Genomic DNA, 16,214 nt, shown 5'->3' on the forward strand with positions numbered 1-16,214 from the left:
CATCTGCTTTCAGCACAGGGCGTGATCCCAGGGTCCTGGGATCGAGTCCTGCATCAAATCCTGTGGGGAGCCTACTTCTCCCTCTGCCTATGTCTCTGCCTCTCTCTGTCTCTCATGAATAAATATATAAAATCTTAAAAAAAAAAAAAAAGATACAGGGAAGTATGCGAAGGGTGAGGGGTTCAGAAAGAGCATGGAAACTTCTTGCCTGTTCCCTACAACTTGCCTTCTGCATCTCCTTCCATTTGGCTGTTCTTGAGTTTTTATAATAAACCAGTATCTAGTAAGTAAACTCTTTTCCTAGTTCTGTGAGCCAATACAACAAATTAAACCCAAGGAGGGGTCCTGGGAAGCTCTGGATTTATAGCTCCTCAGTCAGAAGCACAATATAACGACCTGGACTTGTGGCTACTGTCTGAAGTTGAGGGAAACAGTACCATGGGACTGAACCCCTAACTTGTGGTACCTGACACTACTGTCAGAACTAAGTTAAAATCATAGGATACCCAGCTGAGATGGTGTCACAGAATTGCTTGGCGTGTGGAAAATGCTGTAATGCGTGGAAGTAGTGTTGTAATAGAGTACTGAAAGCAGAGGAGACACACAGGAGTGTATTTTTCCAGACAAATAAATGTTATGATACCTGCACATGGAATATTTAGCTGCTAACAGAAACGCAATCCTGACACATGCTACAATATGGATGAATCTTGAAAACATAATGCTAATGAAATAAGGCAGTCACAAAGGCCTCATGTTATATGATTCCATGTAGATAAAATGTTCAGAATAGGCAAATCTATAGACATAGAAAATAAATTACTGGTTACCTATGGCTAGGGGATTAGAGGGAAATGTGAAGGGGCTGCTAATAAGTACAAGGTTTCTTCTAGGATGCTAAAAATGTTTTCAAAGTGATTGTGGTAATAGTTGCACAACTCTGTTAATAAAAGAATAAATAATAAAAAAATAATAAAAAACCCCCAAACTGTGTACTTTACTGATGAACTGTAGGACATGTGAATTATATCTCAATAAAGCTGTTATATAAAAATTAAGTTTATAGTATAAGAGAAAACAAAATTATATACAGAAAACAGTAATTTGTATGTATACAACAGTCAGATGAAAAAACAGTAGAAGATCCTATTTATAGTAAGAACCGAGAGGTAAAATACCTAGGAATAAATCTATTAACAAGTATATTAGACTTAAAGATACAAAGAGGAACAAATGGAAAGACTCCTATAAATCTCCCAAATTTATAAAATAACATGATCATGATAAAAATGCCAAGACTAGATAAGTTGATTCTGCATTTCATTATTAAAAAAATAGCTGAGTATCATATGTCAAAACTATAAATGCATATATATCCCTTCTGACCTATTAGGAGAGATGCAAACCAATCTACAAGGTTATTCACTGTGGCACTATTTGCCACAAGCTGATCATCACTATAGTACCACCACATTGACAAATATTATGGAGCTTAAAAAGTACAAGAGAGTTGTCTCTATACTTATCTCTCCAAATACAGTATTACATGAAGAAAAAAGCACAGTGCAGAAATACGTATACAGTATATTCTCTTTTAAATTAAAAATGAGGTGGGGAATGAGAATCTGTATTTGGCTTTGTATATCGTGAAGTACTCCAGAATAATGCAGAAGAAACTACTAATTCCGTGTGAATGCATATGTGTGGGCATGCTGGGAGCTATAATATGTGTGTGTGTGTGGGGGAGGGGGGTGGAAGAGAGATCTCCACTGTATGCTTTTTTATGTTCTCCATGTCTCCTCTTCCTGAGATGTCCTTAACTCCACTTTCCCCTGGCTAATATCATTAACTCAGTAGTCAGCTATTCTAGGATGCTTTCCCTGATCCTGCCAGGCTGGCTAAGACCGTCTTAGAGAAAAGATAATAGGTCAGACTTTTTGTCCTGTGTTTATCACAGTTTTATAATTATCTTCTTGGGAGTTTCTCCTATAGCCTGCAAGATTCCTGAAATCTTATGTCCCATCATCTGCCACATTAGAAATTTAAGAATAAATGAGTAAACAACATGTAAGTGATTTCCAGTAGTAAGTGATGACCTCAAAACTCCTATTCTGGATGTCCTGCCTCCACTTGAGTTCCCTCCGCTCCTGTTTACCTGTCCCCACTCTAAACTTCCTCAAAGCAGACACTAGGGTCACCCAGAGGGCAGACAGCTGCACAAGCAGGTTAACGTATTGAAAGCTGCTTGTCTCCGGGGTACACTTACCAAAAGCTACACTCATCAAAAAGAGCTAAATATTCTCTTAAAAAAAAAAAAATCAGAACTTGATCCAGAATTTGAGAGACATGGTCTGCCACTCTTCCATGGATAAACATGAATAGAGCATACTCAAACTTAACTTAAACTCAAATTCAACTGAAGACTTCAAAATGTCAGAAAATGTCACAAACTAGAAAAGGCTAACGTGTGGCCCTAGAGCTAATTAAGGCACCTGATTCAAATATCATTTCAAGACTACTGAGGACACCTGCTGTCTCCCCTACCTCCCCACCCCACCTCCCATGGACGCAGCACCTGTGCCTGCTCTTCTGTGAGCCCTGCAGGCCAAAGAGCTGCAGGACATGCTGTGGAAACAGTTGGGGCCACTGCCCCAGCTGGTCACCATCTGCCAGCTCATGTGGCTGCCCTCGGGAGGCCACTCTTCTACCAAGGAGCTCCAACTGGTGGTGGAGCAGCTGTGCATGGCCAACACCAAGGAGCATGAGCAGATAAAAAACCTCAACCTGGGCTTTGCCAAAGTGAAGACACTTGTGCCATTTCTTCCCCAAAGCAGGAAACCTAGCAAAGGTGATATCTTTTAAGGTACAACTGATTATATATAATCAGTGATGTTTTCAGAGGAACCAAAGACTCTGAGAAACAAAATCCAGAGGACCAGAACCATAGCAACAGTACTTCTGAAACGTCTGTGTCCTTGGCTAGAAAGCTATCAAGAAACATCACCCAACATGCCAGCTATACTGTGGGCTTGAAGAATGAGGAGGAAAGGCTCTGCTCAGATGGTGGCAGTGGTGAGTCAGCATACACTTGTCATCAGAGTGTGACAAGTCTACAACTGGAGTTATCTCCCCAACCAAGAGTCTGGACAGATTCCTAAAAGTGGAAGTCCTGAGTCACTGGCTCCCCCATGTATGAAAAGTGAAAAGGCCAGCCCAGGGCTCCCTTCTAGAAACAAATATATGCAGTCTTGAAAGTTTAAAAAAAAAAAAAAAAAAAAAAAAGACTACCAAGCAGTCCAGACCCAAGGCCCCTTTTTCCTGGAAGGTTCTTCAGGACGGCTCTGGTTAGTATATTTCTCCCTACCCTATACTGCCACCTCCAGGGCCTGGAACAAGTAGCTGCTGGGGGTTACAGATGTACCTCAAAAGCAGGCAATTACAATGCTACTGCCACACAATGGAAGAACAACCAGAGGAACATGAAAGTTGTTTGGTATCTGCAAATTCTTTAGGCAGAATTTAAAAATTTGTCTGCATCTGAATTTCCACTAACAGGAAGGTTACAGGAACGACAGAATAATTTGTTGACCAATCATCCTCCTGAGAGAAAAACTAATTGAAAACAGGGTACAAAACACAAAAATGAATATAAAAGCACTGGAGAACTACAAAGACAGCAAAGAAATGAGAGACAAAGAACTTAGACGAAAAGCAATGAGTAGTAGTAGGCAAGACAGTCCCCTCATTACCCTTGGCAAAATATGGAAAATCACAAGCAGCAAACGCAAGAAGATAAGGCAAAAGCAGAGAGGCTGAGGGGCTAAGCGAAGCTTTAATACCTCTTCCGCCACTAGGGAAACAACACAGGAATGCAGGAAACACTAAGGAAAAAGACCCTGCTGAACCACCAAGATTCCAGTTAGGACCTACTAATTGAGTAAGTGTGACCTGCAGTAAGCCAACCCACTGAACAACCTTAAATAATTCAAATGAGATGAATTAGACTATGGAGAGCTGCTCCTACCTGCCAAGGACCAAAGTAAATCCGTTCCAAAGGAAGTGAACACCAACCCCACAGACCATCAAGTCATTGTTTCATATAATTTCCAGCATTCAATGAAAACTCCCAAAGGATTGAAAACCAAAAGGAAAAGAGAAACAGGGGATCCCTGTGTGGCTCAGTGGTTTAGCACCTGCATTTGGCCCAGGGCGTGATCAAGTCCCATAATCGGGCTCCCTGCATGGAGCCTGCTTCTCCCTCTGCCTGTGTCTCTGCCTCTCTGAATAAACAAAATCTTAAAAAAAAAATAAAAAATTAAAAAAAGGAAAAGGAAAAGAGAAACAACAAAAACAGAACTCCCAGGAGATTCAAATACTGGAATTAGCAAACAATCTTTTAAATAAAAAACTATGATGGACATACACTTTAAGCAAAGATAGAGTGACACAGACTGGATTTATCCTCCTACATAAAACAAATAAAAACCAAACAAGTATATGAAATACTGAATATCAGACATCACACACTAGGCAGCACAAGAGAGTAATCATTGACAGATGGGAAATAAACAAGGTAAGCCTTTAGGACCATTCTGCCTGGGAGTGCAGGGAGATGGAACCCAGATGCAGTCTGGCAGTCTACTACATGAACTGATATGAAGCTGGCATTCCAGAAACGCCAAAGTGGCTAGAGTTCATAGTGTTTAGTGCCAAAGAGGAGAGAGCACCACATAGAAAGAAAGCTCTAGAGATCTGAGGACCCTCTTTGAGTCTTCAGCTGAGTAAGTGATAAGCGAATAAACCTTAGGCCAGAAATGGGGAAGTGAGGACAAAGTGAAAAGGGCAGAGGGAACAACCCTTAGGATCATACAGGACCAGGAATAGTTTGTGGTCTCACCAGATGGAAAATTTTATAAGTCAGAGAATTCAGAAAGGTAGTAGTTAAAAGCAAGTACTTGATAGAATCAAACTATTTCCAAGTAATTTAACTAAAGCCCAGAACAAAGCTCAGGAGTATTTATAGGAGTATAAAAACATCCAGCACCCAATAAAGTAAAATTCACAACATGATGTGTCTAATAAAAAATTACCAAGCATACAAAAAGAGAGAAAGAAAAAGAGAATGGGTAGGGGGCATGGAAAGGAATTGAAGCAACTCAGGATGAAAAAAGATGGAATTAGCAAATAAGGACATTAAAAATTATTCTAGCTATATATTACATACCTTCAAAAAAGGTAGAGGCAAAATGTTAAGTAAAGGCATGGAAGATTAAAAAAAAAACAACAAAAACACTTTTAACTTCCAGTTATGAAAAATACACCAATACTGGATGAACAGCAAACTACATACTGTAAAAAAAAAAATTAATGAAACCAAAGACAAAGCAATAAACACTGTCCTAAGGTGGGGGGGTGGGGTGGGTAGGAATGGAACAATTTAAACAAAGGATTAATGAGCTGTGAGACAACTTAAGATACAAGTAACTGTATTCCAAAAAAGATGGGTGGGATAGGGGAGAACATAAAAAATTATTTGAAGAGTGGCCTAAACTTTTTAAAATATCATGAAAACTATAAACCTACAGATTCAAGAGGTTCAACAAAACCTAAGCACAAGGAAAAAAAAAAAAGACACCAAGGTACATCATCATAATCACATTGCTAAAAACCAGCAATAAAGAGAAATCTTAAAGCACCTACAGAAAAAGGACATACATAAAAGAAACTAGGATAGGAACAACAGCAGACTTCTCATAAAAACACAAACAAGAAGATGGTAGAACAGGATCTTCAAAATACTGAAAGATGAAAACTGTCAACCTAGAATCCTATACCTGGAAAAATTATCTTGCAAAAAAATAAAGCAAAGTAAAAGACTTTTTCAAACATGAAACTTGAATTAAAAAAAAAATCACCTGCAAACCTGCATTACAGAAAATATTAAGGAAAGTTCTTCAATTGGAAGGAAAATAATAATAGAAACTTGCTTACACACAAGGGAATGAAGAACACTAGAAACAGTAAGTACACAGGTAAATAAAAACTTTTTTTAATACTTCACCCTTTAAAGGAAAAATATTATAGTGTGAGATTTATAACATATATAAGGAAAACATGACAGCAATAGCATAAACTTCAGAAGAAACAGATTGTTAAGATTCATGCTAAATATGAATATTCTTGATTCACTTTATATTATAAACCCTAAAGCAACCATTATTGAACAAAGAATTAGAGCTTATTAGTCAGCAAAGGAGATAAAATGGAATTTTACCTAGAATGTTTAGTTAATCCAAAAGGAAAAAAAGAGAAAAGGCAACAAAAAACAGATAGGAAAATAGAATATAAATCACATGACAACATATTTAAACCCAACTAACAATTAAAAAGAGAAACCAACAGTATCACTGAAAGCACCCTTCTGAGAACATCACTGTAACTGGGAGGAGTTAAGTGCAACTTAATTATGAGTGAAAAGTGTTCATAATAAATCTGAAAGCAGGAGTTCCAAACTGACCAACCAAAGCTCCTCAATGAGAAAAAAACCCCTCCAAAAATAGAATTAAGATTTAGTGAGAAAGGCGTAAAAGAGATGAAGGGGGAGAAAAAGGTCGAAATAAAAATGAGAGAAGGGAACAGAATCAGAAAGTTTCACTGCAAAGACCAGAAGAGGGAGCTCTGAAGTTAGAAAAACAATCCTGAATCATAACTTCTAGAACTTCAGAAAAACTAAGTTTAAATAAAAATGAACAGAAACGTTAAATGCTCAAGTCTCATAAAAGTTATTAAGCATTTTTAAAAGTTACCAGAATAGGGGCAACCTGGGTGGCTCAGTTGGTTAAGTGGTTAACTCTTGGTTTCAGCTCAGGTCCTGATCTCAGGGTCATGAGATCCAGCCCTGGGTTGGGCTCCTTGCTCAGTGGGGAGTCTGCTTGAGATTCTCTCTCCCTCTCCCCTTATCCCCCACCCACACACACTCATGTGCTCTTGTGCATGCACATGCTCTAAAATAAATAAACCAATCCTAAAAAAAAATAAAAAATAAAAAAAGGTTACCAGAATAACTCCCTACAGACAAGGAAAGCATACCACAAACATGCTCCAAAAACTATTACTTAAAACTTCAAACTGAGCTAAAAAAATTGGCATTAAGAAAGTTATAAAAATATAGAAGAATTAGAAAAACTCAGTTAAGGAAAACTAAATTGCCAAGAACTTAATAATGAATAATCACAAAATGAGAATGTTTTCAGAAAAGGAAGACATTTTTAAAAATCACAAGTAAACGAAGAACTATGGATTCAAAATCAATCCTTTTTTTATATACTAACAGTGAACAACTGGAATTTTGATTAAAAACAATACCATTAGCAACCCAAAAATGAAATACAATTCTAACAAAATATACACATGATTTGTATGAGGAAAACCAAAACTTTGAAGAAATCAATGAACTAAATAAATTGATATTCCATATTCACAGATAGGAAGACTCAATATATTATCAAGATGTCAGCTTTTCCCAACTAGACCTATAGATTCAATGCAATCTCAACTAAAGGTCCAGCGAGTTAATTTATGGATACTAATAAACTAATTCTAAAGTTTAAAAGCAGAGGTAAAAGACCACAGGACAGCCCAACACAAAACTGAAGAGTAAGAATAAAACTGGAGAACTGATACCAGCTGCGTTTAACACTTACTATAAAGCTACAGTAACTGGCAAAAGAACAGACAATCAGATCAACATAATAGAGAGCCCAGGGATCCCTGGGTGGCTCAGTGGTTTGGCGCCTGCCTTTGGCCCAAAGTGCGATCCTGGAGTCCCGGGATCAAGTCCCGCGTCGAACTCCTGACATGGAGCCTGCTTCTCCTTCTGCCTGTGTCTCTGCCTCTCTGTCTATCATGAATAAATAAATAAATCTTTAAAGAAAAAAAAAAGAGAGAGAGCCCAGATAATACCCACAGAGTCAACTGATTTTGACAGAAGAGCAAAAGCAATACATCCACAAGACAAAAAAAAAAAAAGAAAAAAGAAAAAAAGAAAGAAAGAAGATACTTCACGCTCTTCATAAAAATTAATTCAAAATGGATCACAGACCTAAAATGTAAAACACAAAACCATAAAAATCCTACAAGATAGCACAGAAGAAAATCTATGATTTAGATTTGCAATGACTTTTTAGATATAACATCAAAAGCACAACCCAGGGATGGCTGGGTCACTCAAGTGGTTAAGCGTCTACCCTAGGCTCGGCTCAGGTCACGATCTCCGGGTCTTGGGATTGAGTCCTGCATCAGGTTCCCCATGAGGAGCCTGCTTCTCCCTCAGCCTATGTCTCTGCCTCTCTCTCTGGGTCTCTCATGAATCAATAAATAAAATCTTTAAAACAAAACAAAACAAAACCACAACCCATGAAAGAAATAATAAGCTGGACTTTATTAGAATTAATAACTTCAGCTCTGTAAAAGACACTGTCAAGAGAGTAAGACAGGCCACAGGCTGGGAGAAAACATTTGCAAAGACCTATCTGGTGAAGGACTATATCCAAAATATACAAAGAACTCTTAAAACTCAACAATAAGAAAACAACACAATTAAAAATGGGCAAAAGAAGTGGGCACCTCACCCAAGTAAATATGCAGATGGTATATAAACATATGAAAAGATGTTCTTTAATCATGTCATCTGGGAAATGAAAAATTAAAATAATAATGAGATACCACTATACATACCATCTAGAATGATCAAAATCCTGAACACTGACAACATGAAATGCTGGAAAAGATGTGGAGCAACAAGAAGTCTCATTCACTGTCAGTAAAAATGCAAAACGATACAGACATTTTGGAAGAATTTAATAGTTTCTCACAAAACTGAACATATTCTTAACATATGATCCAGCAGTCGCACTCCCTAGCATTTACCCAAAGAACTGAAAACTTACGTCCACAGAAAAACTTGCACATGGATGTTTATAGCAGCTTTATTCATAACTGCCAAAACTTGGAAGCAACAAAAATAGCCTTCGGTAGATGAATGAATAAACAAACTGTAGTACATCCAGACAATAGAATATTATTTAGCACTAAAAAGAAATGCGCTATCAAGCCATGAAAAGACATGGAGGAACTTAAATGCATGTTACTAAGTGAAAGAAGTCAATCTTTAAGGCTACATACTATATGATTCCAACTATGTGACATTCTGGAAAAGGCAAAACTATGGAGACAGCAAGATCACTGGTTTCCAGGGGTTAAGGGAGAGGGAATGAAGATGAATCGGCAGAGCAGAGGACTTTTAGGGCAGTGAAAATATTCTTTATGATTTATAATGGTGGATATATGCCATTATGTATTTGTCTAGACCCATAAAATGTATAGCATGAAGAATGAACCCTAAGGTAAAGCATGGACTTAGGATGATAATGTCAGTCAATGTAGGGTCACTAACTATAACAAATGCACCATTCTGGTAGAGGATGTTGGTTGTGGAGGAGTCATGCACCGTACTGTGTCACATTTGTTGTGAACCTAAAGCTGCTCTAAAAAAAATAAAGGATATTTTAGGAATGCCTGAGTGGCTCAGTCAGCGAAGCATACGACTCTTGATTTTGGCTCAGGTCTTGATCTCAGGGTCCTGAGTTCAAAACCCACATGGGGTTCCATGCTAGGTGTAGAGTCAGTCAACTTAAAAAAATTTTTTTTTAATTAAAAAAAGAAAAACAACAGAACAATGGTTGCCAGGAGCTGGAAGCTGGGGCAGAGTCTGCCTAAATGGGAGTTAGGGGCCCCTGGGTGGCTCAGTCAGTTAAGCCTCTGACCTAGGCTCAGGTCATAATCTCAGGGTCCTGGAATCAAGCCACATATGGGGCTCTGTGCTCAGGAGGGAATCTGTTTGTCCCTCTTTCTCTGCCTCTCCCCCTGCTCATGCTCTCTGCCTAACTCAAATAAATAAAATCTAAAAAAAGAAAAAAAAAAAAAAAAGGTGGGGGGGATACATGATACATGGGGAAGTTTTTTGGAGGTGATGAAACTCATATTGTAACTGTGGTGGTGGTTATACAACTGTGTATATATAAATGTACAACAATAAGGTGAGTTTTACTACTGTATTTTATTTTTATCTTCCTGTAAATTATACCTTAATTTAAAAAAAAAAAAGTTTTAAAAACGATTCGAGACAAATATGCAAATTTAGAGAATAAATCTCTGAAAAAACCCAAAGGAACCAGCATACCAAAAGTTATTACCCAAACTGTCCTGAAATTAAAAGAAAAAAAATTCAAACTACACACATACATGTTTTTCTTAATATACCGTACCTGAGAATATAAAGGTAGAACAAAGCCAACACCAAGATATATTCCAATAAAATTACTGACTTAAAAAAAATCCTTTGGGCATGTAGGCAAAAAGAGCAACTAACTAATAAGTGAAAGAAAATTGAACTGTCATCAAAGCCTGTTGCAAAACGGAAGTAACATACTCAGGATATTTCAGGAAAGAATGTGAGCCACCTATTTTATATTCTGCCAAACTGACATTTGAATATAAAGATACAAACTGTTATTAATGTGCAAGAAACTCAGAGAATATTGCTACCATGAGCCCTTCCTAAGGAAACATCTATAAAACAAGATTCCAGAAGTCCAAAATTATTAGAGATAAATGAACTAGTGGGAGACACTGAATTTAAATACTTACTAACAAAACAAAGTCCAAGTGGGGATTGTATCCACATTAAATGGGAAGGCTGATAGTATGTCATGACTACACTCTCACAATATAGAGTACAACTATTTAACAGGAGTGGGGTGGAGAATGGGAACGATATTCCAAGCAGTTCTACCTGCTTTCAGTACTCATATTAGTGGTAGTATTTTTAGTACTGTTATTCTGAGACTGCAATGTAATATGGGATAAACCAAATAAGTAATTACAGGATATTCAAATTCCATCATCCCATATCCCTGAGAACTAGGACACGCAGCATTAAAGGAGATACACATGTAATTATAGAAAAGGTTAAATAAAATCCCTGTTATTCTAAATACAAATCAAAAGTATCAGTATATTTTTATAAGACATTTTATAACTGTAAATATACAAATGTATTTTATATATTTAAAAATATTTTATCATATTAAGCATGTATACATATACAAATATATATCTGTCAACTCTCTCTCTATATATATATAATACACACACATATGAAGATATATATAGTCCTATTTCCTAGCTCTGTCCAGTGGAAACACTTAGAAACAATGACCCACCCAATAGCAACAAGCATCCCTAGCAACAGATATTTTGGTCTTGAAATATCATTTCCAACTAAAAAAAAAGACAAACAGATTTTTTGGAAAAAATATTATTCCAGGTTTGAGGCAAGAAATACACAAGATAAGCCAAGAAAATCTTGCTATACCAGATAGCGAGGAAACTACTAAAGACAATTAGAGTTGTATCAGAAACTCAGAAATCATTTAAAAAGCTCTCCCATTAGTCAACAACCGGACAATTTAAGCAACAAAATAAAGTAATAATTACAACTCATGATTTACACCTGAAACCCAAATGTTTAGCTACAGTAGTTAATAATGACATTTTAAAAAACCTAACTAGTCACCCTCAAAGGATGACAATTTATCTTGAAAACTAGTAAATTAAAGGAACAAGCTTTCTTTTCTGCCTTTCCTATATAAACTGTATACTGGGTCATCAATCAATAAATAAGGAAAAGCATCTTTTTATAGATGCAGCTCACTTAATGAAAAAAATGAAAAGAAAAAAGAAAAAAAATGAAAAAAAAATGACAGAATTAGAATATCACTATTTAGCAAACCCTAAAAGAATTAATGGCTCTAGGCACTGAACATTAGTGGAAAAGACCTTCAGATTTTATCTGCTATCTGACGGAAAAGCAACCATCATCTTAAGCCCTGCCCAGGGGTCAAATCTGAGCCTGACCAAGCCTTTGCATCCAGATGCCCATTTGTAGGGGATGAAAAACATGTTCAACTGCATGAGTCTCCGTAAGCAAAACAGAGCCTGTGGTGAAACAAGTCAAACCACCCCAAGTTTAACACAGAGAGGGAACCTGTAAATTAAGACATACTAAATAAAAAGAGGATGGGGACTAAACCATAATGCTTAGATACACACAATTCGGTATCAAAGCTGTAAGGGAACAAAGAAAGTGATTACTGGAAAAGTAAGAAAATAATGGTTACTTTTGAGAGCAGGGAGGTGGTTATGATTGGCTGTCACGATGGACAGAGCTGGGGGAGGTAAAAAAAGTTCTAATTCTTGACCTGGATAGTGGTTACAAGGCTTAGGCCTTATAATAATTCATTAATAGATTTGTCTTTGTGGTTTTATGTGTTTCATTCAAAAGGCTTTCTTTAAAAAGTAAATGATTGGGATGCCTGGCTGGCTCAGCAGCTAAGCATCTGCCTTTGGCTCAGGGTGTGATCCTAGTCCCAGAATCGAGTCCCACATTGGGGTCCCTGTGAGGAGCCTGCCTCTCCCTCCGTCTATGTCTCTGCCTCTCTTTCTGTGTCTCTCATGAATAAATAAAATCTTTATTTTTAAAAAATAAATTAAAAGGTAAATGATTAATAGTTATTTGGCTTATCTGGTTACCTCCAAATGGCAAAAGGAACTCACCACCCATTCCCCCTGGAACCAAAGGAGTACATGAGAAAACTGAGGGTCCAAGAGTCAATGACCTCAGGTCCCTAGGACTTTGCATCACAGAATCTTAAAGAACTGGTGCTAAAGTATATATATGAACCGTCTGCATGAACTGAAGTCAGCCTTGACAATTTACACATGTTGGAGCTTATGTATTAAAGACTGGCTGAGACAATAAAGTGACCTTCCTGATAGTGGGTTTATTACAAAGCCCTGTTCCACTGACCTATTTCAACCAATAGTTTATCTTCCATGATACTAACATGATACTTTCTTCCTGTCTTGTATAAAGATTTCTTTCTCACAGTAAGCAGAAAAGTTATTTAAATTTGCCAAGGAGTTCCCAACATGAAGTAGAGAGAGGAAACAGTGGAGGAGAATCCCCATAACCTCAGAGATATAATCTAAGTGAGTACTTTCTTTTAAAAAACAAACAAACAAACAAAAAAAAAAAACCGATTTTATTTATTCATGAGAGACACACAGAGAGAGAGAGGCAGAGACACAGGCAGAGGGAGAAGCAGGCTCCATGCAGGGAGCCCAATGTGGGACTTGATCCTGGGACTCCAGGATCACGCCTTGGGCCAAAGGCAGGCGTTAAACTGCTGAGACACCCAGGGATCCCCTAAGCAAGTACTTTCTAAGCTTATTCTGACATTACTAGAAAAAGGAAACTTCCCTACAAACAAATGACTTACAACTCAAAAACTGCTAATACAGACTGAAAAGAGAAAAATACAATTAAATACAAACCTGAAGAAATTAAAAGGGGAAAGCAGGAATGGGTGATTGCCTAAGCTCTGAAGGTAACTGATAAATCAGAAAGTGTATTTCCCTTTGGGATACCCTGACCCAGAAAGTCAAATATGACTGGAGAGGGAGGAAAAAAAGAAAAATTTTACACTACCACACCTACTCTATGAAACAGAAACTCAACTTAATTACCACTAGCATTCTAAAAACCAAGAGAGAGAAACCAGATTAATGTGCATATCCCAGGGAATGTTTAGGTTTACTGAATAGGTTAACCAGAAATTTTGAGCTGACAAGGGAAGAATATTACTATCATTACTTCCTTTTTGGCTTCTTGTAAATATTTTTCTATCTAGAATGGCAGTTATATTTTGTCTATTAGTTATCTATACAAGTATATTCTATTCTTCTCACTCCCTAATATGCATAAGGTCCAGAATGGCAGGGACTGTGTTTTTTTTCCCCATCTATGTATCTTCCATATACCTAGTACAGCACCTGGCAAAATGTTTTACACACAGCACATGGTCAGTATGTTTGCTGCATTAAATAAAAAAAATTAAAAAAAAATCCAGGATAGTCAGAAAAAAAGAAGAGAAAACTTGTTCATTATTTCAGAAGGCAAAAATCAAGACAGACTGGAAGAAAAGTATGGAGAGGCCAATCAGACCAACATTAACACAAAACTAAAATAAAACTAAATAAAAACTAAAAATAGCACTGGTTGCCCTGAGAGGTTATAATGTCCTTTTACCACCTCTGAAGTATTAAAAAAGCTGCATGCCCACTGGCAGGAATGATGGGGATATCTCTGGAGGCTCATCTATTTCTTTGACTGTGTCTAGACTGCCATTAAGGTAGAAGGGAACTTTGGGATATGCTTTAAATTCTTTTAAGATTTCATGTTTCTGAATAAGCCCATCCTTGGAGACTCAGACTGAAAAGTAAATGAAGAAAATAAGGAGAAACAAATCTATTACATAACCTGTACTTAGGATAGGCATTTCCCACCCCACTGGAATCTGTAATTTGACAATACAAAAGCCTGACTCTACTTTATCAGAGAATTACATATCAGAACAAACCTCTGTGCACCAGGCATTTCACAAGTGTTTTTTCATTTCATCCTTGTTATTATCCACATTTTATAAAAGGACACTTCTACTGAAAGAATAAGTAATAAATGGGTTTTGAACTTTGACTGAAACCATGTTATTTCCACTGAACCTTCCTACTTCTAAGATAAATTAGCACTAGCAAAATAGAACATTGCCTCTTTTGTGCATTGGCATTAGAAATCTTAATTTTCTACCATATCTTGATTTCCATACCATAAATTTATATGTGCCATGTCTTACCACTTATTTCAAGCTCTGCCCAATGTGATTTCTTTCCATTTGCTGCTTCCTCAGAGGACATAATTGTGTACATCTTCCTAGGGTCAGGGGGTTCGTATTTTTCTTTGGGCATGCCTGTTGAGTTAAAAAAAAAAAAAAAAATCAGCATTCTGAAGAACCACATAACTGAAAACAGTATCTTTTTAAAAGTAAGTACACATATTATGATCTCTAAATACCATTTCCCATTAAAAAGAACTAGGCATTTCTAGGAGAAATGGAGGATTTCAGGCCCAGGATCAGAAAAATACAAAAAAGTGCTGGGTGCTAACAAAGATGCTGTGACTGTGGAAGACACAACAGACTGCATGAAGAAGCTCCCACTGGCCACCCGTAAGACCACATAAACATCAAAAGAATGACTGTGAGTCATTATAAACTGCATGAATTCAAAACTTTAATAAAAAAAAAAAATAAAACAAAATTCCGTCACCTAAGAATTGGGAAAAGAAAGAATCAAGCATTTATCCTGCATTTCTGGCTGAAACTAGGTAAGGGAATGTTCTTAACAGAATTCCAGCTAATAAATGCATAAAGAGTTAGATAATTAGAAAAATCACTATTTCGCAACCCCTAATGAAAAAAAAAATCCAATGGATAACTAAGGCTATGAGACTTCAACCCAATGGTCAATATCATCATTAGGATGAGATATGTGACAATACTACAATGCCCTTGACACCTCATCCAAACATATTAAAAATAAAAAACTGAACATAAATCCTATCAAGCGCTAGTACTTCCAGTGCCAGCTGAACAAAATAGAGGAACATGTTAAAAATAACACAAGACAACAATGTGAACATACTGAACACTACTGAACTGTATGCTTAAAAGTAATTAAGACATAAATTTGGTTATATTTAAACCACAATTAAAATTTTTTAAAAATCTTAACTCCACAAAAATATAGCCAGCTAGATGCAGAATATGGAAAGTGCTACATGAGAAAGATCTAATTTCTTCAACAAATAAATGACACACAAAAAAAGAGGAGAGGCAATTGACATGGATTAAACAATTTACAGGACAAAGCAATCAAATGCACTATATATACCTTGTTTGAGTATAATTTGAATAAACCAAGTGTAAAAGACATTTCTGAGAATCAGACAATTAGAAGTACTAAATTAAGTTGATACTGAAAGACTACTGTTCATTTCACTTGTGGTTATTTCCTTAAACCTATGTTATCAGTACATTTCAAAATATTAGGTGAAATGAAGTCTCACACCCTTGCATATCCCCCAAATTTCCTTGACCAAGTCTCACTTCACCTTATGCATTGGGATGAACCCAAATCCACTTTAGCCAACTCTCCACCTACTCTGGATAAATACAGCTGGAGAAAAACCTATCACC

At 36.8% G+C, this 16,214-nt stretch overlaps 1 protein-coding gene and 1 pseudogene across 5 annotated transcripts in view; one reads left to right on the forward strand and one right to left on the reverse strand.

Moving 5' to 3' along the window:
• CNOT6 (CCR4-NOT transcription complex subunit 6) overlaps positions 1 to 16,214 on the reverse strand; it is a 69,951-nt gene that overhangs the window by 31,022 nt on the left and 22,715 nt on the right. For all 5 annotated transcript variants that reach the window (XM_038551711.1, XM_038551708.1, XM_038551707.1 and 2 more), the window contains one exon: positions 14,814 to 14,927. In XM_038551711.1, coding sequence (XP_038407639.1) covers positions 14,814 to 14,925 — 112 coding nt within the window. In that variant the 5' untranslated portion in view covers positions 14,926 to 14,927. The remainder of the gene's footprint in view (positions 1 to 14,813; positions 14,928 to 16,214) is intronic.
• On the forward strand, positions 2,563 to 3,196 carry LOC102154072 (annotated as a pseudogene).

The sequence above is a fragment of the Canis lupus genome, chromosome 11, assembly GCF_011100685.1.
Source record: "Canis lupus familiaris isolate Mischka breed German Shepherd chromosome 11, alternate assembly UU_Cfam_GSD_1.0, whole genome shotgun sequence".
Classification (NCBI taxonomy): domain Eukaryota; kingdom Metazoa; phylum Chordata; class Mammalia; order Carnivora; family Canidae; genus Canis; species Canis lupus.